Source organism: Dendrobates tinctorius, unplaced genomic scaffold, assembly GCF_039654945.1.
Source record: "Dendrobates tinctorius isolate UK_male_01 unplaced genomic scaffold, ASM3965494v1 ptg000086l, whole genome shotgun sequence".
Classification (NCBI taxonomy): domain Eukaryota; kingdom Metazoa; phylum Chordata; class Amphibia; order Anura; family Dendrobatidae; genus Dendrobates; species Dendrobates tinctorius.
The window spans coordinates 69,767,501-69,788,723 of record NW_027361754.1 but is presented as its reverse complement, the minus strand read 5'-3'; the positions used below and the strand labels follow the sequence as shown (position 1 = coordinate 69,788,723).

Below are 21,223 nucleotides of genomic sequence, written 5' to 3'. Positions count from 1 at the left end.
TGGTCAGTATCTCACCTGGTGACTAATGAGTAATGGGAGGTGGCTATAAAAGGATGCCATGTGGTGTGTTAGTTGCTCAGCCGGGGGGAACACAGAGAACATGTCTGTGTGAGCAACACTTGTGAGTGAAAGCAGTGCTTACGGTAACGCTGGTTTGCCTGGCTGGGAGAAGCCCTCCAGTTGGTAGTTAGTATGGACCCTGTTCAGTTAGTGCTGTACAGGCAAGGATTTGTTTTATTTCCTGTATGTTTTGCTTTCACCTGAAATAAACCTGACCCAGTGTCAGTTATGACCGAATTCTGGCTGTGCACCTGAGTTTCATGCTAAACCCATGTGGCCTTTGACCCCAGCAAAGGTGATCCCGAAGTGTTTTGCGCAAAGTATGCCAAAGAAATGGAGTAAAAGGAATAGCTGCCCCTTATCATATTATTGTGCTACTTCTCCTTTAAGTGTAAGTCATCTGCTACCATGTATCTACTACCGGCAATAACAATAGAGGATCACCAGGAAGTGAGTGAAGAATCTAGAAAGAGCTGCAGGAATGCTCGGAGTACTGTCTGCTCCTCTCTGTGTAATCGGCATTTTCCTTGTTTTGTGCCTTCTAATATTTTTGGGAGTAACTTGGTATGAATCCTCAAAAGCTCAGATCCCATTAGGGATTGCAAATCCTGATTTACTTCGCAGAATTCATACATTTTCCACTGGTGCATTCATCCTGGTGAGTCCACAGCCTGAACCCAAAGAATTTCTGATCTGTGGTTTGTTTTTCCTTTAATTTTGTCTTACAAATTTCAGGGTCCTAATTATGGTTGTGTGAGCCCACAACGGTCCAGCAGCTGGGATCAATGCAGTCATTGGGGTTTTACAAAACTACACTTACACCCTAATTATAATTGAAAAATGTTTAGGTGTGCAGAACTTGGTTTGCTGTGGTTTTGCAACAATTTATCCCAAAAATGTTCAAAAGTGGACAGTTTTGTTCTCTTTTATTCCCTGTTCTTTTTTATTCCTGCTGCTTCACTTGAATTTTCTGTTTTTTTTCTTATCCACCATACTGTTCTTCTTATTTAGTGCATCCAATAATCTTATTTTTATGGTCTTTTCCAAGGACATTGCTGACAGGTACCTGTAGCTCGTGTCTTTAGGCTGTACTGCATTATTAGGGCTCACACTCGCATGCGAGAAACTCGGACGAGCCTCACACGTCAATAACCGGCACTTGGGAGTGGAGCGTTCAGCTGCATAGAAATACATGCAGCTGAACGCTCCGATCCGGGTGACGGCGGCAGGGCCGGGTACTGACATGCGAGACTCGTCCGAGTTTTTTGCATGTGAATATGAGCCCTTACCCTGTGAGCCACGCCATGTTGGTAAAAGCTGTAAAAACTAGCACTAAATAAAGAGGCACATATGACTGGAACCTATAGCGGAATAAAAAAAAAATGGAATGCTCAAGGAATAAAATATAACTCTTTTGCTTTTTGAGTGTTTGCTAACCCCTTATCAGTCACTGATAATAAGAGTAGTCTGTGCACAGCTAACCTCTAGGACCCCCATGTGTCAGTAAAACAAGGCATTTATTAATACATGGAGGTGGAGATGTTGCTCTTTCCTTGAATTCTAAGTGCTCGCTCACACTACGGTATTAATCGAATGAGTGCTATACGATTTTTTTTTTTTTTTTTTTTTTTATCTAAGTGCATTCCGATTTCACAGAATGGAGAAATTTTGCTATCCATCTCCTCACAGTGTGCTCCAATTCTCGCATCCGAGAGCATCAAATCGTACTATGCTGACTGTGTGATCAGAATGTCATTAGCATAATCAACCTGATTATCTCAGATGAAAGAATTTATGGTCACGTGAACCTAACCTGAAACAGTGATTGGCTTGGCTCAGGCTCGGACTGGAACATAGGGGAACAGGGGAATCCCCCGCTGGGCCCCTCTGCGGATCTGTGTCCCCAAACCCACTGTGTGGGCAGCACTTGGCATAAATCACTTGAATCACTCTGTATAGAAAAAGCAGCATCTCATCATTCATTAGTCAAACTTCCCAGTGTATTATTAAATAGAGATATAGGTAAATTTGTGAACGAGGGTAGTGTAATATTTGTATGCAAGTTAAAAGTGGGCCCCCCCAATGTCTATGTTACTGGTGGGCCCTTGACACCCCAGTCTGACACTGGCTTGGCTATCTTCATGTCTATGAGGTCTCATTCAGAAGTCCATTTTTTTTGTGTACGACCATTATTTATCAGTAGGCTGGATCCAATTTTCATTCATTTTTTAGGGGGTTTGTGTGTCTGATATTATCATCAGTTTGTCATCTTTTTTCCCTTGTTTAAATGAAAAAAAAAAAAAATTTTATCTAAAAATTTTCCAAGCTTCTCTTACCAATTAAACAATAAAAATCCGCATCACTCGGACGACATGTGAACAGCATCCAAGTGCTATCCATTTCTTTCATGGACTAATTCACATGGGCGAATTTGATCTGCAAATCCAATCAAAAAGAGACATGACTTTTTTTTTTTTGTAGGCAAATACCCTATCCGCCCAAAAAAACACAAAAGCCCATAATCTATCATGGATGCGGATATAGCCATGAAATACATAGATATATAAATGAGTTCTTAGACATGGTACAAGCTCTAAACATAACCATAAGGCACAATTCACATCTCGGATGCCAAAGTCTCGAAATCAGAAAAATCTGGTGTATGTTGTAGGTCTGCCATGCTTTATAATGCAGAGACGTCTTGTTCACCACATGGAATGTAGTTTTTCAAGTGGGAGAAATACAACTGAAGCCTCAAATGCAGTGTGAGCTGAGACTTGTTCCCCCAGAATTCAGTGGACACACGCACAATGCTCTCCAATAGGAGCCCGCTATTGGGGGTCATATGGTCTGTGGCCCCCCCAAATTATCTTTTTTTACCTAGAGACCTCTACCAATTTTACGTTGCAAAATCAAGCATTTACCCATATTGTCTGTTAATAATTCACCGGATTGTTTTTTGGGGACCTTCAATATGAAATTATTTTTTAATTTTTTTTCATAGGGGAAGGCTCTTGATAAAATCGGAGTAGGGAATGTTGCAGGCCTTATTAATTATTTACAAAAAATATCAGTACCCAAGCCGATGGATGATCCAGAGATTTTTAAGAAAGACTTAGAATTTGGAGGAGTGCCGGTGAGAGTCTACCAGCCCCGATTTCCTTCAGCGGGTGGCAGAAAAGGAGTCATGTTCTTTCATGGAGGAGGATTCATGTTTGGAAGTATTGGTAAGCAAATCAGAGGTTCATCTTTAGCTGTTCATTTGTCTTCGGGCTCATGCACACAGCTGTATTATAGGGGTTGTCCATTAATGGGTCTGCAGCTCTCGCACATGCTCCGGATGTCCGAGGAAGTATAAGCGAGGTAGTCCATTAGTGGTTACATAATGATGTCACACGAGTGTTGATAGACCCGTGTGGGAGATGAGTATCTGATATTGTTAGGAGTGGCGGAAGGCACTAAATATAAATTAAGTGCCTTTGCCACTCGGGGTTCACCGTGCAGAAGATGTAATAACTGCTGCTAGGTGACGGTAGAGCAATCTGGTGGTGGTGTGCACAGGGTTAACTGCACCCAAAGTGCACTGCACAGACTCTGTTAAACTCACAGAGTACCAGAAATAATAAACACAAAAACGCTGAGTCTGTTTGGGACACAGAACTACAGCGCTGCACCCGCGGTATCTGGTCACAGGAGTAACACTAGATGGCGGTACTTACTCCGTCTAGACCTACCGAGAAGGATCGGGTGCCGAGCGTCGCAACCGCGAACGCAAGAGCTGCTACTGCAGCGCGGCTACAACAGAGCCGCTGCTAACACGCAGGCACAATGCTGACGCTAGGCTGCTTAGGCGATGGAGCAATAGCGCGCTGGCGCTGATACTGGCAATAACTCAAGCACTCTCACAGACATAGTATCAGAGGGTACGGATTTCCAATAAGTCATTCACCAGTCCATGCATCCATCCACAAACATACAGCAGCAGTATGGCTATACTAGCGCATGGCGGAACAGCCATGCGTGCTTTTTATAGCAAACGGGACCTTCCGGAAATCTCCAGGTCTCCAAGAGGAGCCAATGGGATCCGACACAGGACCTGAACACCTGACTCCCAAACTCCAATGGGAGTTCGTCCCATGAGCATGCTCAGATGCAGGAGTAGAGGACTTGGCCTCTGGAGAGAGTTGCCGCAAAGCACTCTCCTCTGCAGTCTCCTCTACAGCAGATGAAGAGCAGGAGACTGCAGAATGTGAGGATCTAGATTTCAGCAAAGGAGAGGCAGAAATCTGACTCCGAACATTACCCCCCCTCCTAGGGCCCCCTCCTCCCTGGGCCTTCCGGACCATCAGCCTGTGCCCTACAGTGGTATAGGGCTCAAACTCGCCCAAAGGCGAACTTGGTGTCCTGGTGGGTGATACAGTTAACCGGGACACCAGTCCCTTTCCCCTGCTGTCACCACTCGCCTAACTAAAATATTTAACGTCTCTCTCTTCTAGTATCTTTCCCTCCTCATTTAAGCATGCCATCATACATCTACTACTTAAAAAACCATCCCTCAACCAAAACTGTGCCGCTAACTATAGACCTGTCTCTAATCTTCCCTTCATCTCTAAACTCCTGGAATGCCTGGTCAACTCCTGTCTGATCTGCTATCTCTCTGATAACTCTCTTCTTGACCCTCTCCAATCCGGTTTCCGCTCTTTACACTCTACTGAAACTGCCCTCACTAAAGTCTTTAATGATCTATTAACAGCTAAATCTTGTGGTCACTATTCCATGCTAATTCTCTTGAATCTCTCTGCAGCATTCCACACGGTGGATCATCAGCTCCTCCTCACTATGCTCCGCTCCATCGGCATCAAAGACACGTTCTCTCCTGGTTTTCCTCCTATCTCTCTGACAGCTCCTTTACTGTATCTTTTGCTGGCTCCTCCTCCTCTCATCTTCCACTTACTGTTGGGGTTCCTAAAGGATCTGTTCTAGGTCCCGTCCTCTTCTTTGTACACTGCCCCTATTGGTCAAACAATCAGTAGATTTGGTTTCCAGTACCATCTCTATGCTGACGACACCCAATTATACGCTTCCTCTGCTGACATCACGCCAGCCTTTTTAGAAAACACCAGCGATTGTCTGAATGCTGTCTAACATCTTGTCCACACTATATCTGAAACTGAACCTGTCAAAGACTGAACTCCTTGTGTTGCCGGCGCAGTGCCCCGGCAGGCCCGCACAGAGCCCCGGCAGGCCCGCACAGACCCCAAGAGGCCCGTACAGACCCCGCCCGCACACACAGACACGCAGTGTCCACCCACGCACCGCCCACACTCTTCCCCCCCCCCCCCCTCCCGAACTGGATGTGCAAGTAAAGAAAGGGGTTTTTTGAATTCTGATATTTCTGTCCCATTAACTTGTATGGGGTTTCCGGTATCGGAATCGGCAATACCCGATACTTTTCGGGTATCGGTCCGATCCAATCCGATCCGATATTTCCCAATATCGGAAAGTATCGTTCAACACTACTTCTGATGTCTAAAAGTGAATGCCATATGGATGACAATACAGATGAAAAATCGTCTTTTTCTGGATGAAAATAATGATTTTTTTTTTTTAGACGCTCATGTAAACTTCATCACATAAGCAACTGCTTTTTATAAAGTGACAAAATTAATATTATGCAGAGTGAAAGGGTGATCTAAAACCAAAGGTGACTTTCATGCTAAATTTAATTCATAATCTAATCACTTTTCAAATATATTTCAGTTAAAATATTTCTACCTTTCCCTCTCTGCTCTAACTTCCTGTCTGCTTGTGTTTTTTTTTTTTTACTTCCAATGACATTTGTTTGAGAATCCCAGTGCATTTTGGGGTACTCACACGGGACATCATCAGGGGGCAGAGGCTGCGTTCACTGCCACAGCTGCTTTCCACACCATGAAAAGAAGCGTCATCTGTTTCAGAGACGGGACTGGTCCCTGCCGGGTCATCTCATCTCCTTAGATCCAGCAAGGGAGCGCACTGTCACTGTGCATTCAAAAGAACTGAGCACAGAAAGCTCATACTGAGTATGCATCAGAATTTACAACAGATGTATTATCAGGTGAGCAGGACTAGCCGAGCCTCCAAAACAGACATCATTTATGGCGCCTCATTTCAGAGAGGGCGCAGAGGCTGTGGCAGTGTCCACAGCTTCTGCCCTCTGATGACTGCTCATTCGCGTATACCAGCATGCACTGGTGAATCTCAAACAAAATGTCATGGGACGTTAAAAAAACAAAAAAAAAACAGGAAGTCAGAATGTAGAGGGTACCTTAGTGAATTTTTCATTGAAGTATATTAGAACACAAGATTAGATTATTAAACTGAATAGATATACTTTTAATGTGAAACTCGCCTTTGGTTTCGGACAGCCCCTTTAAGTTCAGCCGATTGGTTCAGCCCTCCACAGCAGTACCAGTTTCTCATGTGGCCCCTTGGGAAAATTAATTGCCCACCCCTGGTCTAGGGCATCGTAGGAACACTCCACGGCTACTGCTAGTTGTGCTGATAGGATCAGTGGTCTGCAATCTGCTTAGTTACCAACCTGTCTGGTTTTCTGGTGGCTTAGCCTGTTCCTGCCATCCTCCTCGGTGACCCGTTCATAACAGAATCACTAGCCTAACCGTAGACTCTAGGGTACTCAAAAGAAGGAAAGAATTGTAAAAAAAAAAAGGGAGTCAGCATTTTTTTAATATATTTTTTCCTCTGGGGCCACAGGAGGATTTTTTTCCTTAATGGAGACTAAGCAATTGTCCGATCGTGTTGAACAGCTCGCTGCTGAAGTGCGGGGAATTTCTGCCTATCTTGCTCAATCATCTGCTGTAGAACCAAAGATCCCTACTCCTGATGTGTTTTTGGGGGATCGGTCAATATTTTTGAATTTCAAGAATAACTGTAAACTATTTCTTGCTTTGAAGCCTAATTCATTGGGGAGCTCGGTGCAGCAGGTTAAAATTGTCATTTCCCTGCTGTGCGGCGATCCCCAGGACTGGGCTTTTTCTCTGACACCTGGAGATCCTATTCTGGCTAATGTAGATGCGTTTTTTCAGGCCCTGGGGTTGTTGTATGATGAACCTAATGCTATTGATCAAGCTGAGAAAACCTTATTGGCATTGAGCCAGGGTCAGGATGCTGCAGAGTTATATTGCCAGAAGTTCCGAAAGTGGGCAGTCCTTACTAAATGGAATGATGATGCCCTAGCAGCTCTCTTTCGTAAAGGTCTGGCAGAAACTGTAAAAGATGTTATGGTGGGATTTCCTGTCCCATCTGGTCTTAACAACTCCATGTCATTAGCCATTCAAACTGATCGACGCTTACCTGAACGTAAAAGTACGCGAGAGGCGGTGCTGCCTTTTGAACAAACTTCTGAACCCATGCAATGTGATAGGGTTTTGTCAAGGGCGCAATTTCAAGAGTTCAGAAGGCATAATAAGTTATGCTTCTTTTGTGGGGATGCCTCTCATGTTATTTCTGTCTGCCTTAACGAGAAAAACGTTTTGCTCACGCATTTGCGGTGGGCAGTGTACAGCCTAAGTTCCTGTTGGCAGTTACCTTGATCTGCTCCTTGTCTACATTTTCTGCTAAAGCCTTTGATTCAGGAGCAGCCTTGAATCTGATGGATCTTGACTTTGCCAAACGTTGTGGTTTCCCCATGGTGCCCCTGAGAACCACTATTCCCTTGAGGGGGATTGATGCTACCCTTTTGGCGGAGAATAAACCCCAGTTTTGGACCCAGGTAATAATGCGGGTCGCCCCGAACCATCAAGAGAATTGTAAATTTTTGGTGTTGCACAATTTGAATGATATTGTTGTGCTGGGTTTTCCTTGGTTGCAGGCCTATAATCCTGTTTTGGATTGGAAATCTGTCTGTGGTGAGTTGGGGTTGTCAATGTGTTCTAGGTGACACTCCTGTTTTCTCCACCTCTCCCCAGTCTCAAGATGTTCCTGATTATTTGGCTGATTTTTCTGATGTATTTAGTGAGAGTAAGTCCGGCGTCTTTGCCTCCTCATAGGAGTTATGACTGCGCAATTGAGTTATTGCCCGGCTGTAAATTTCCCAAGTTTCGGCTTTTCAACTTATCTGTACCTGAACATGCGATTTTAGATCAAGGAATCATTGGAGAAGGGTCATATCAGACCATCCTCTTCGCCTTTCGGTGCGGTTTTCTTTTGTGGCCAAAAAAGATGGCTCACTAAGGCCATGTATTGACTATCGTTCCCTTAACAAAATCACTGTTAAATATCAGTACCCGTTACCACTGATTTCTGATTTATTTTCAAGAGTTAAAAGTGCTTGTTGGTTTACCAAACTTGACCTCAGGGGGTGTATAATCTTATTCGCGTCAAGCATGGGGATGAATGGAATATGGCGTTTAATAATCCGGAGGGACATTTTGAGTACCTGGTGATGCCTTTTGGGCTCACTAATGCCCCTTCCAATCTTTTATGAACGATATTTTACGGGACCTTGTGGATAAGTTTTTAATGATTTATCTGGATGATATTTTGATTTTTTTCCAGTGATTGGGATTCTCATGTGGAACATGTCCGGACTGTGTTCCAGATTTTGAGTGAAAATACTCTGTATGTTAAGGGATAGAAATGTCTTTTTGGTGTACAGAGGATTTCGTTTTTGGGATTCATTTTGTCCCCGTCTGCTATTGAAATGGACCAGGCCAAGGTACAGGCCATTTATGATTGGATTCAGCCCACTTCTCTAAAGGCTCTTCAGAAGTTTTTGGGTTTTGCTAATTTCTGCCGTAAATTTATAAGTAATTTTTTTGGTATTGTTAAACCTCTGATGGATTTGACCAAAAAGGGCGCTGATGTGGTGAATTGGTCTCCAGAGGAAGTCTCGGCATTTCAGGAGCTTAAGCAGAGATTCACTTCTGCTCTGGTTCTACGGCAACCTGATGTTTCACTCCCATTTCAGGTGGAAATAGATGCTTCTGAGATTGGTGCAGGAGCCGTTTTGTCTCAAAGAGATCCGGTAAGCTCCAAGTTGAATCCCTGTGCCTCCTTTTTTCGAAAATGTTCTCCATCTGATCGTAACTATGACGTGAGGAATTCGGAATTATTGGCCATGAAATGGGCATTTGAAGAGTGGAGACATTGGTTGGAGGGAGCTAGACATCAAGTTGTGGTCCTCACCGATCACAAGAATTTGATTTGTCTTGAATCAGCCAAGCGCTTGAATCCTAGACAGGCTAGGTGCACCTTGTTCTTCACGTGTTTTAATTTTGTGGTCTCCTTTCTTCCGGGCACTAAGAATGTTAAGGCAGACGCCCTTTCTAGGAGTTTCTTTGCAGATTCTCTTGATGTGACCGAGCCTACTACCATTCTAAAAGAGGCTGTAGTTCTTTCCGTCATCTCTCCTGATTTGAGACGTGCCCTGGAGGAATTTCAGGAGGATAAACCTGAACGATGCCCTATGGGAAAATTGTATGTCCCTGACCAGTGGATGAAAAGAGTAATGTCTGAAATTCATTGCTCCTCATTGGCTGGTCATCCAGGTATCTTTGGTACCAGAGATTTGGTGAGTCTGTCTTTTTTGTGGCCTGCCTTATCTCGTGATGTCAGGAATTTTGTGCAGTCCTGTGGGATTTGTTCTCGGTCTAAGCCCTGTTCTCGTGCTAGTAGTTTGTTGATGCCCCTGCTGGTGCCCAGGAGGCCATGAACCCATATCTCAATGGATTTTATCTCTGATCTCCCTGTCTCTCAGAGAATGACTGTTATTTGGGTGACCTGTGATAGATTTTCTAAGATGGTCCATTTTGTACCACTCCCAAAGTTGCCATCTTCTTCGGAGTTGGTGCCCTAGTTTTTACAACAAGTGGTTCGCTTGCACGGGATTCCTGAGAACATTGTGTCGGACAGAGGGGTCCAATTTGTTTCCAGATTTTGGAGAGCTTTTTGTTCCAAACTGGGAATTCAGTTGTCTTTCTCCTCTGCATTTCATCCTCAGACCAATGGGCAGACTGAGAGAACAAACCAGACTTTGAAGTCCTATTTTAGATGTTTCATATCTGCTGATCAGGATGATTGGGTCTCATTTTTGCCCTTGGCTGAATTCGTGCTAAACAATAGGGCTAGTTCTGCCACTTTGATATCCTCTTTCTTTTGTAACTTTGGGTTTCATCCTCTATTTTCTTTGGGGCTGGTGGAAGCTTCTGCCTGCCCAGGTGTGGATTCTGTGGTAGAGAGAATGCAGCAGATTTGGGACGAAGCAGTTGATAAGTTGTCCCACTCTCAGGAAAAGGCCCAACGGTTTTCCAACCGGCATAGGACCATGGGTCCCCGGTTTAAAGTGGGTGATATGGTTTAGTTGTCCTCAAAAAATATTCCCATGAAGGTTGCATCTCCAAAATTCAAGCCAAGGTTTATTGGACCTTATAAGATTTTGGAAATCCTTAACCCTGTTTCTTTCCGTTTGGCTCTTCCAGTTACGTTTAAGATTCATAACATTTTTCATAAATCTTTCTTGAAAAGGTTTGTGGAGCCAGTCGTTCCCATGGCGGCGCCCACTGACCCTGTACTGGTTAAGATTATAGTAAAGACTTGGCACTCAAAAGGGAAAATTGAATTTGACAGTTCCTTTATTGTACAAATCATCCAGTTAAAAAATTCTTGAACGTTTTCGGTCGTACAATCGGCCTTCATCAGAAAAGGAAATTCACAGTTAATTTAACTGAAAGGAGCTGTAATGGAAAATTCCATGTATCATTAGAGAGACAGCTGGCCTGTGTGGTAATATAGCAGGCTTGTGTCCCTGATATGGGAAGGTACTGTTTGAGGAAGTATGTCCTGCCCAGGTATGTGTGCCACGGGAGGAGGACGCGCTGGTTAGAAAGGCACGTGAGTGAAGGGGAATAGCGCTGTGTCTGCAGCCGCAGAGATTCTTGCTTAGCAGAGACGTCGGTCAAGGCATCTTGCCCAGGCGTCTGGTTGCTCATTCTGGCTCTGCTATAGCTCCATGCTTGAGTCAGCAGCAAGTAGACGCTTCTGGGACTAAGTCCTGTCTTTTGCTTACTAAGCATGCCCGTGGGATGACCTCTCATTGGAGGTCGAAGGTCACATGCGCAGGTCCCGTTCCTGCTCAGATTGGTCCACTACTGGGAAGGTCCCTGAGGGACCCCGCTACAGTATAAAAGAGTCGCATGGCCGCTCGGCCATGCACTAGTATAGACTCTTATGCTTAAGGTGTGTTTGAGGATGGATGCATGTATCTGGTGACTGACTCATTTGAAACCCCTACCCTTGGTTGTGTATGTTGTTAGGGTCTTGTGGTTATAGGCTAGGTTATAGGGTCAGTGCCTAGGCTATATGCCACAGTGCTTCCAGGTCAGCACCTCACTTAGCACCATATTGTGCCATCCAGCACAAGGCACATAAGTACCGCATCTACTGCAGCGCTTGTCAGAGCAGCGCCATGTGCACTTTGGTAGTGTAAAAGTGCGTTTTCCAGTCCTAAGACTAGGCTGGTTAGTGGCATCCGCCAGTGCGGCACTGTATGCATTTTAGTGCGGTATTTCCTACCTAGTCCTCCATGGCACCACAACTGCGGCGCTGAGTGCTGGTGAGTCTAGAGCAGGGCATAAAAAAAAATTTAAGATGGCGGGCCGCATTCCTTTCAAACTTAATACAGTCAGAATTGATAGTGGTATCTAAGGGGTTAAACGGCCGCGATCGGTGCTAATACCAATAGTGGCCGCTCAATAGGTTGTCAGCTGCGATGTACAGCTTACCTCAGTGGATGTTAGTGTCGGCTCTGCACGTGAGCCGGCGCTATCATCTCGCTGTACACGCACAGCCACAGTCGTCTCCAAAATCCAGCAATGGGGGAAAGTCACGCCTCCGCTCTCTGCGCGCTGGCGTGATGTCATTACACAGCGCCAGAGGGATGTCATCACGCAGGGCCACAGCCACTACGAAGTGGCGCACTTCTCCTCTCTTCTAGCGTGAGCAGTGGCGTAACTACAAAATTATGGGCCCTGGTGTAAACTTTCAAATGGGGGCCCCCCATGCAAAAATACACGCACATCTCCACTCAGCACACCTCGTACACACGCAGCTCTGCTCCACACATCTTGTACCCATGCAGCTCCGCTCCCTACACCTCGTACACACACGGCTACGCTCCCTACACCTCGGTCCTCGTACACACGCGGCTCCGCTCTGTACACCTCATACACACACGGCTCCTCTCTGTACACATATGGCTCCGCTCCCTACACCTTGTACACACATGGCTCTACTACATCAACCCTTTAAACCCCTCCTGACCCCCACACATAAACTTTATCTGCATGCAGCACCTTGGCAACCAGCACAGACAGCAGCATTCTGCATACACTGAGGCCCCTGATCATGTGACCCCTGACTCCTCCCCCTCCTGTGACCTCATCACAGGTCCTGTGCGCACAGACCACACAGCCATCGCACGCTCCTGAATGCGTGCCACTGCCTTCCCCCTTCTACCTGCCTCATGGAATGAGACATGTGGTGCACCGCAGGCCGTAGATGACTGCCTCAGGGGCCGCATGCGGCCCGCGTGTTTGAGACCTCTGGTCTAGAGGGACTCTGACCCTGTGTCTTGGGGCAGAGTCCTGTGACTTTACACCAGCGCTCACTTCGCCGAGCTCTGCGACGTTAACAGGCTTTGGCATTTATATTCAGCACAAGTGCGGCTCTGTGAGGCAACAGTCCACCTCGTACACACCGGGTGATGTTAACCCGGGTGCGCTCACTTATTATACCGCCATATAGTGTCTGCCATTACCGAGCAGCAGTTACCATCTCTGCACGGTGGACCCCGGGCTGCGAACGCACCTAAATACCTTCTATATTATTCGGTGCGTTCTGCCAGATCCTAACAAACAATGCTGGATATCTGGATAGGGAAAGTGCAGGAAGTGTTATCTCCTTTATCTCATCATTAATAAAAGTTTGCCCCTGTTGGTACTGAAGTGTGACGTGTGGTGGACGCCGTTCCAGTATGGCGAGCAACCCTGTGCCCGAGGTAACTAACTGTGCCACAGGGCTGGGACTTTATCTGTCTTTTCATGTGCAAGGGGCCGGGGTGCTCATTGAGTGTGACCTAGTGGACTCGCCCATGACTACCACCCCGTGCCACCTTGTTACAACTGTACTATGTATAGGGCAGCACGGTGGCTCAGTGGTTAGCACTGTGCTATGTATATGGCAGCAGGTTGGCTCAGTGATTGGCATTGTACTATGTATAGGGCAGCATGGTGGCTCACAGTAGTTAGCACTGTACAATGTATCAGATAGCGCTATATAAGCAAAGCATAATAATGATCATACTGAGCGGGAAGGGGAGGTGGTGTCATCTTTTGGAAGATGAGAGGTTTTGTGAACCTCATTTACAGTATTAGCAGTTGCGTGTCCTATATCTGACTATTCCTTATAGCTCTAGTATAATTTCCATATGTAAACGTGACTGGCTACTATTTGCAACAGAGAATTGTTTTTTTTATTGATAGAACGATAACTCCTGTCTTGTTTGGTTTTAGACACGTACGACTCTCTCTGCCGATACCTAACAAAAAATTCTGGAGCCGTGGTCGTCTCTGTTGGGTAAGGGAGCATCATTCCGCTACCACTTCCTTACATTATAATTAAACTAATAATGTAGGTATGATGTATTATGTGTAATGTTCATAACTTCAGCCTTCAAGCATTGTGACAGCTAATTTCCAAATATTTGTCTTTAGTAGTCTGTATACACAAGGACTAAGGGTATGTGCACACAGTTTTTTGGTGGTGCGGATTTTGTAGTAAAATCCGCAGGACTAAAGTCCTGCTGTTTATCTGCGGTTTTGCCCTGTGGTTTCACACCTCATAATGGATGAGGTGTGAAACCGCAGCGTTTCTGCACAAAAGAATTGACATGCTGCGGATTGTAAACCGCGGAAAAATCCACAGCATGTGCACTGCGTTTTCCAGTTTACCATTGAAAACAATGGTACTGTACAATGCACCTAAATCTGCTGCGGACCCGCAGCTGCAGAAACGCTGCAGATCCGCAGCAGAATCTGCACCGTGTGCACATACCCTTATGGGGAATAAAGGAAATCTGTCAGCAGAATTTAACCCCCATCGCAAATAATTTATACAGTGGGGGAAATAGGTATTTGATCCCTTGATGATTTTGTAAGTTGCCCATTGACAAAGACATGAACAGTCTATAATTTTAAGGGTAGGTTAATTTTAACATTGAGAGATAGAATATCAAAAATAAAATCCAGAAAATCACATTGTATAAATTATATAAATTTATTAGCATTTTGCAGTGAGAAGTAAGTATTTGATCCCCTACCAACCATTAAGAATTATAGTTCCTACAGACCAGTTAGATGCTCCTAATCAACTCGTTACCTGCATTAAAGACCGCTGTCTTACATAGTCACCTTTATAAAAAACTCCTGTTCAGACTCAACTAATCAGTTAGACTCCAACCTCTAGTACAATGTGGGAAAGACCAAAGAGCTTACTAAGGATGTCAGGGACAAGATCATAGACCTGCCCAATGGGCTAGAATGGGCTACAAAACCATACGTAAGACACTGGGTGAGAAAGAGTCAACTGTTGATTCAATAGTAACAAAATGGAAGAAATACAAATTGACTGTCAATCAACATCGATTTGGGGCACCAAGCAAAATCTCACCTCGTGGGGCATCCTTGATCACGAGGAAGGTGAAAGATCAGCCTAAAACTAGACAGGGGGAACTTGTTAATGATGTCAAGGCAGCTGAGACCACAGTCATAAAGAAAACAATTGGTCGTAAAAGTTTAAAATCCTGCAGTGCCCGCAAGGTCCCCCTGCTTAAGAAGGCACATGTGCAGGCCTATCTGAAGTTTGTCAATGAACATTTGAATGATTCTGAGAGTGATTGGGAGAAATTGCTGTGGTCAGATGAGACAAAAATTGAGGTCTTTGGCATTAACTCAACTCGCCGTGTTTGGAGAAAGAGAAATGCTGTATATGACCCAAAGAACACCGTCCCCACTGTCAAGCATGGTGGTGGAAACATTATGTTTTGGGTGTGTTTTTCTGATAAGGGCACAGGACTACTTCACTGCATCAATGGGAAAATGGATGAAGCCATGTACCATAAAATCCTGAGTGACAACCTCCTTCCCTCCACCAGGACATTAAAAATGGGTCGTGGCTGGGTCTTCCAGCAAAACAATAACCCAAAATATACAGCCAAGGCAACAAAGGAGTGGCTCAAAAAGAAGCACATTAAGGTTGTGGAGTGGCCTAGCCAGTCTCCAGACCCTAATCCCATAGAAAAATTATGGAGGGAGTTGAAGCTCCGAGTTGCCAAGCGACAGACTCAAAATCTTAATGATTTCTGCAAAGAGGAGTGGAGGAGTGGTCCAAAATTCCTCCTGACTTGTGTGCAAATCTCATCATCACCTAAAAATCATCTGACTGCTATGCTTGCCAACAAGGATTTTGCCACCAAATATTAAGTCTTGTTTGCCTGAGGGATAAAATACTTATTTCTCACTGCAAAATGCAAATACATTTATATAATTTATACAATGTGATTTTCTGGATTTTAATTTTCATATTCTCCCTCTTAATGTTAAAATTAGCCTACCCTTATAATTATAGACTGCTCATGTCTTTGTCAGTGGGCAAACTTACAAAATCAGCAAGGGATCAAATACTTATTTCCCCACTGTATGTGCATGTAGCTCTTTCAAAGACAAGCCCAGCAATACCTTTACATTGCCAATCCATTCCTCCGTTACTGAGAAATCACCATTTGAATTGATGTGCAAATGAGACTGAAGAGCTATGGTAGATCTGAAGCCTCTGTCACTCCATCTCTATTCTCCACACAGCGTCACTTCCTCCTGCTTGACTGACAGACTCCTTTGCTTAAAATCGAACATAATAGAAGCTGTCAGTCAAGCAGGAGGAGGTGGCACTGGGAGGGGTATAGAGCTGCAGTGATGTAGGCTTCAGATTTATCATAGCTCTTCAGAATTTTCAGATCAATTCAAACACTGATTTCTTTGTAGTGGAGGAATGGGATTGCCCTCATAAAGGTATTTCAGGACTTGTGTTTGAAGGAACTACATGCCTATATAAATAGTTTAGGGGATGAAATCCTGCTGACAGATCTGCTTTTTCTAAGCAGCTTTTTTATTTAGATCATTTTTCATTCCATTTTTTCAAGGTCCATAAATAAGTTGCAGTTTTGAATGCCACCCTTTAATTTACCATGAAATGTACAATAAAATGGAAGGCACAGGGTGGCAGATGGTGGGTGTAAACTGCAACGATTGGATCTAGCTCTGATCACTGCAGATACAGGTAGGGTCTGGCTATATCACAAGACAAGTAGGTTAGAAGAAGGGAGGAGAGGCTGCCCATGGCAGTCACTTATCTATTATCTCTATCTATGTGTCAGAAACATTTTGGTTATTGAGGGGGTCCCCAACTTAGGATCTGACTCTAATCCTTAGTGCTCAGATTAGCTGCAGAAATCTCTCTTTATCTCTCTGGATGTAGTGGCCTGACCATGGCTTGTTGTCAATGGACATGGTGTAAAAATGCAGGGGTAATTATTAATACCTTAAGCAGAGTACCTCCAGACTTGGTAGAGGTAGTAAACAATGCCTGTGAGTACTTGTAATATTCAGGTATTTACCCTTGTTTCCCCAAAAAAATTTGATTAATAATTTTAGGTACCGTCTGGCCCCAAAACACAGATGCCCGGCTGCATTGGATGACTGTATCGTGGCTACGCTTCACTTTCTGAAGACGACAGAAGAACATGGAGTCGATCCTTCTTCGGTTATAATATGTGGAGACAGTGCCGGGGGCAATCTCACAGCTGGGGTTTGTCAAGCTCTTGTGGGCAGATCAGATATTCCAAAGCCGCTTGCCCAGGTGATGATATACCCATCGGTCCAGAAGGCGGACTTTAATGTACCATCTTACCAACAAAACAAGATGGTCCCATTGTTACTCCGAGAAAATGCTTTATTCTACTCACTGACCTATATAGGTGGTGATCTCTCTTTATCAAAAGAAATGATGAAGGGCAGCCATGTTCCTCCCAAAGTACGACAAACATTAAGTAAATGGTTGAGTTCTGAAGAATTTAAGGTTGAAGGCTGCAAACCTCACATCATGGCGCCTTTTAGTAAAGACATTTATGAGAAAATTAGGAAAGTTCTTGACCTTCCATGTTCTCCATTGTTCTCTGATGATGCTGTTATCCAGCAGCTGCCACAGGCCTACATACTAACATGTGAGTTTGATGTTCTCCGAGATGATGGGATACTCTACAAGAAACGGCTGGAGGACAATGGAGTCCCGGTCACATGGTATCATGTTAAAGATGGCTTCCATGGAATTGTCAGCTTTTTTGATCAACCTGATGCGGTGTCTGGAAAGCTGGCTGTGGATAACGTTATTACTTATATTAAAAACCTTTCATAACTCGTAAAGGTGAAAAAATAGTGTTTTAGATAACTCAAAATGTTTTTCTTTTTTAAACCATGAACTCCAGCTTTATTCTTCCAGGCCTATTACAAAATTGTTACCTTTTACTCAAGGGTTTATGTCACTAAAGTTTCAATAGATGAAGTCCATACATGATGACATGTGTCAATGTTATCTATTCTGTAGTTTGTTTCGAAAAAGGGTCAGGTCCGAACCTGAAACACATCAATAAAAAATTACTTGAACTTCTTCAAGAGTATGGAACTACTCTTCAACCAATAGCTGTGCTGTCAGTATAATACATCTATACATATTCACTTAATCTGTCAATGTTTGGCACAGTGCTTAAAGGAAGAGAAGTAGAAAGGTGCTTGACATCCAAAACATTGTCAATTTATCAGCAAATGTATAAAAATCTGTACTAGAGCCTTTATCTATCATCCAATTAGTTATGACTTCCTCATGTGGTGCATGCACTTTTTTGACTCTTCAGACTCTCGAGCCTGACTGCATTCCCCAACTATCTATTAATCCAGATCATTAGATAATCCACCAATGTTGAATTCCTGTGATTGCCTAATAAAAGGAATTTCGCTGAACTACTAATTTGTTTCTGTTCAGTTACTCACTACTTAATGATCTTTCAGATGTGCTAGTGTTCACCATAGGTCATTCATTAATATGGTCTTATCGTATACATAACGTAATTCTTTGGGGCCTTCAAATCTGTTTTTTTACAAATGATCCCCAATGCCAAGGGGACTGCTATACTGCCCAGAGGGTTGAAACCCTATTACTGATTGAGGGGAAACTGGGAAGCAATAGAAGACAAGATTGAACAGAAGGTCTTTGTTAACTTCCACTCTATGAAACTGGGATACCTGGCCCAACACAATCCTCCGAATCCAAGCCAAACGTTACAGGTTGCCTTGGACATTAGGTGTGACTTGCTTAGTAGAGTTGAGCGAAACGGGTCGAAAAATTTCAAAAGTCGCCGACTTTTGGCAAAGTCGGGTTTCATGAAACGAAACCCGACCCTAGGATGAGGTCGGCCACGAGTTCGGCGACTTACGTGCCAAAGTCGCGTTTCAAAAGTTTGTTTTGCGCTCTTTTTCAGCCAATCAGGATCCATGGACACTGTGGGCAACGTGATGACATAGGCAGGGGTCACCACCATCTTTCAGAAGGGCATGCAAGTGATTGGCTTGCTTTGGTGGGCGTCACAGGGGGTATAAAAGGGCGTGCACGCCGACCGCCATGTTCCTCATGCTGATCTCAGAATAGGGAGAGCTGCTGCTGCTGCTGCTGATTCTGTAGGGAGAGCATTAGGCAGGTAAGAAGACACCAAAAACTGCTTCTGCTGCTAGCGATTTTGCCTGTACAACACACCAGTCACTGTGTGTGCAGTGCAAGGGGAGGCTATATTTTGCTGGATCAGCGGTGCTGGTTGTTAGGCTGCCTTCTAAGGCTTCCTGACGGCTGCATTGCTGTTTACCCACTGCTCTGCAAACTGCTTTTTTAAAAGCAATCCCAATTTTTTTTTTTTTTTTTTGTCCTGCTGAGGTACTGAGCGTGCGTTTTTCAATGCGTAACTAGTATTATGAAGTTAATTAAGGTTGACAAGCTTAAGTAAGAAGAATTGATGCTTTTGGCATTCAAATGGGCACTGTAGGTGTGTTTCCTGTCCTCTCACTGCCGACTTTTATTCCCCATTGACTTACATTGGGTTTCGTGTTTCGGGACGACCCCGACTTTTCCCTATAGTCGGCCGATCTTGCTCGACCCGACTTTTGGAAAAGTCAGGTTTCACGAAACGAAACTCGACCCTAAAAAACCAAAAGTCGCTCAACTCTATTGCTTAGTGTACAGTTCCTCTAAGAGCACATGGGAGAAATAGCCATATGTGGACCCCTAGAGGTTTCCACTACAGACCTGTGTCAGTTCCAGGAGTCTATGCAGGGCCATCACCGCTACTTTTTCTGATTATGGACTATAAATCTTCCAACAAGGTTTCCCAAGTTGCCACCTCACTTCTATCTGAATCCTACTTTTGTCAGCCAGATAAGAGCTAGGACTAAGGGTCCCGTTACTTTTAGCGATGCACCAGCGATCCCGACAACGATACGACCCGGTCAGGATCGCTGGTGCATCGCTAAATGATCGCTAGTGAGCTGCCAAAGAGGCAGATCTCACCAGCAATGTAGCAGCAGTCGGCGGTCGATACTTACCTGTCAGACGCGGCGATGAAGACCTCCTCCCACCTGCATCCACGTGTCGCTCGTCGCCGCCAGCAGGAAGCCACCAACGAGAAACGGCCCAGGACGTTCTCGCACGATCAGCGATAGCCAGTGGGGGAGCCGGTCGGAGGTAAGTGTCACATTTAGCGATATCGCTAGCAATATTGCTGCTGTGTCACAAAATCGGTGACGCTTTAGCGATATTGCTAGCGATATCGCTATGTGTGAAGCCCCCTTAAGTATCCAATCCAATTTCTGGTTTACCTGGGGGAAACTCTGAGTCAGCCTCACTATGTTTTGGAAAAGGACTGCAACGGGGTCCAAGGAAGCAGGAGATGCAGGATAACAGAGAGGCAAATGAAGCTGGAAGTACCAGATATTGCAGTAGGGTCAGTCATGTACATGAACACAGAGAAGTACATGCAGGACAGAACTTCAGTAGTAACATGATTAACAGCAGTGACATACAGTGGGGGAAAAAAACTATTTAGTCAGCCACCAGTTGTGCAAGTTCTCCCACTTAAAAGATGAGAGAGGCCTGTAATTGACATCATAGGTAGACCACAACTATGAGAGTCAAAATGAGAAAACAAATCCTGAATATCACCTTGTCTAATTTGGCAAGATTTATTTTGCAAATTATGGTGGGAAATAAGTATTTGGTCATTAACAAAAGTTCATCTCAATATTTTGTTATATATCCTTTGTTGGCATTGACAGAGGTCAGCCGTTTTCCGTAAGTCTTCACAAGGTTGGCACACACTGTTTGTGGTATGTTGGCCCATTTCTCCATGCAGATCTCCTCTAGAGCTGTGATGTTTTGGGCCTGTCGCTGGGCAACAGGGACTTTCAAATCCCGCCAAAGGTTTTCTATGGGGTTGAGATCTGGAGACTGGCCAGACCACTCCAGGACCTTCATATGTTTCTTACGAACCCACTCCTTCGTTGCCCTGGCGGTGTGCTTGAGATCATTATCATGCTGAAAGACCCATCCATGTTTCATCTTCAATGCCCTTGCTGATGGAAGGAGGTTTGCACTCAAAATCTCACGATACATGGTCCCATTCATTCTTTCATGTACATAGATCAAGTTTTGTTTCTACCAAATAGTTCTACTTTGGTTTCATCAGACCATATGACATTCTCCCAATACTCTTCTGGATAATCCTAAACACTCTCTAGCAAACTTCAGATGGGCCCAGACATGTACTGCCTTAAGCAAGGGGACATGTCTGGCACTGTGTTACTGATGGTAGCCTTTGTTACGGTGGTCCCAGCTCTATGCATGTCATTCACTAGGTCCCCCCTTGTGGTTCTGGGATTTTTGCTCACCATTCTTGTGATCATTTTGACCCCACGGTGTGAGATCTTGCGTGGAGTCCCAGATCGAGGGAGATTAT

The 21,223-nt window shown here is 44.5% G+C and overlaps 1 protein-coding gene across 1 annotated transcript; it reads left to right on the top strand.

Moving 5' to 3' along the window:
• The first annotated feature begins 497 nt into the window (after positions 1 to 497).
• LOC141097992 (arylacetamide deacetylase-like 4) lies at positions 498 to 18,192 on the top strand. Its single transcript, XM_073585568.1, has 4 exons — positions 498 to 718; positions 3,065 to 3,287; positions 13,629 to 13,692; positions 16,824 to 18,192. Exons 1-4 carry the CDS (start codon positions 542 to 544, stop codon positions 17,581 to 17,583), a joined length of 1,224 nt encoding a protein of 407 aa, XP_073441669.1. The 5' UTR covers positions 498 to 541; the 3' UTR covers positions 17,584 to 18,192.
• Positions 18,193 to 21,223: the final 3,031 nt, after the last annotated feature.

What these genes read in the sequence shown, in the direction of transcription:
- LOC141097992 (XM_073585568.1), top strand. Translation starts at nt 542, where the DNA reads ATGCTCGGAGTACTGTCTGCTCCTCTCTGTGTAATCGGCATTTTCCTT. An exon ending in CCACTGGTGCATTCATCCTG is followed by an intron (nt 719 to 3,064) that starts GTGAGTCCACAG and finishes TTTTTTTCATAG; the next exon opens with GGGAAGGCTCTTGATAAAAT. An exon ending in GCCGTGGTCGTCTCTGTTGG is followed by an intron (nt 13,693 to 16,823) that starts GTAAGGGAGCAT and finishes TAATAATTTTAG; the next exon opens with GTACCGTCTGGCCCCAAAAC.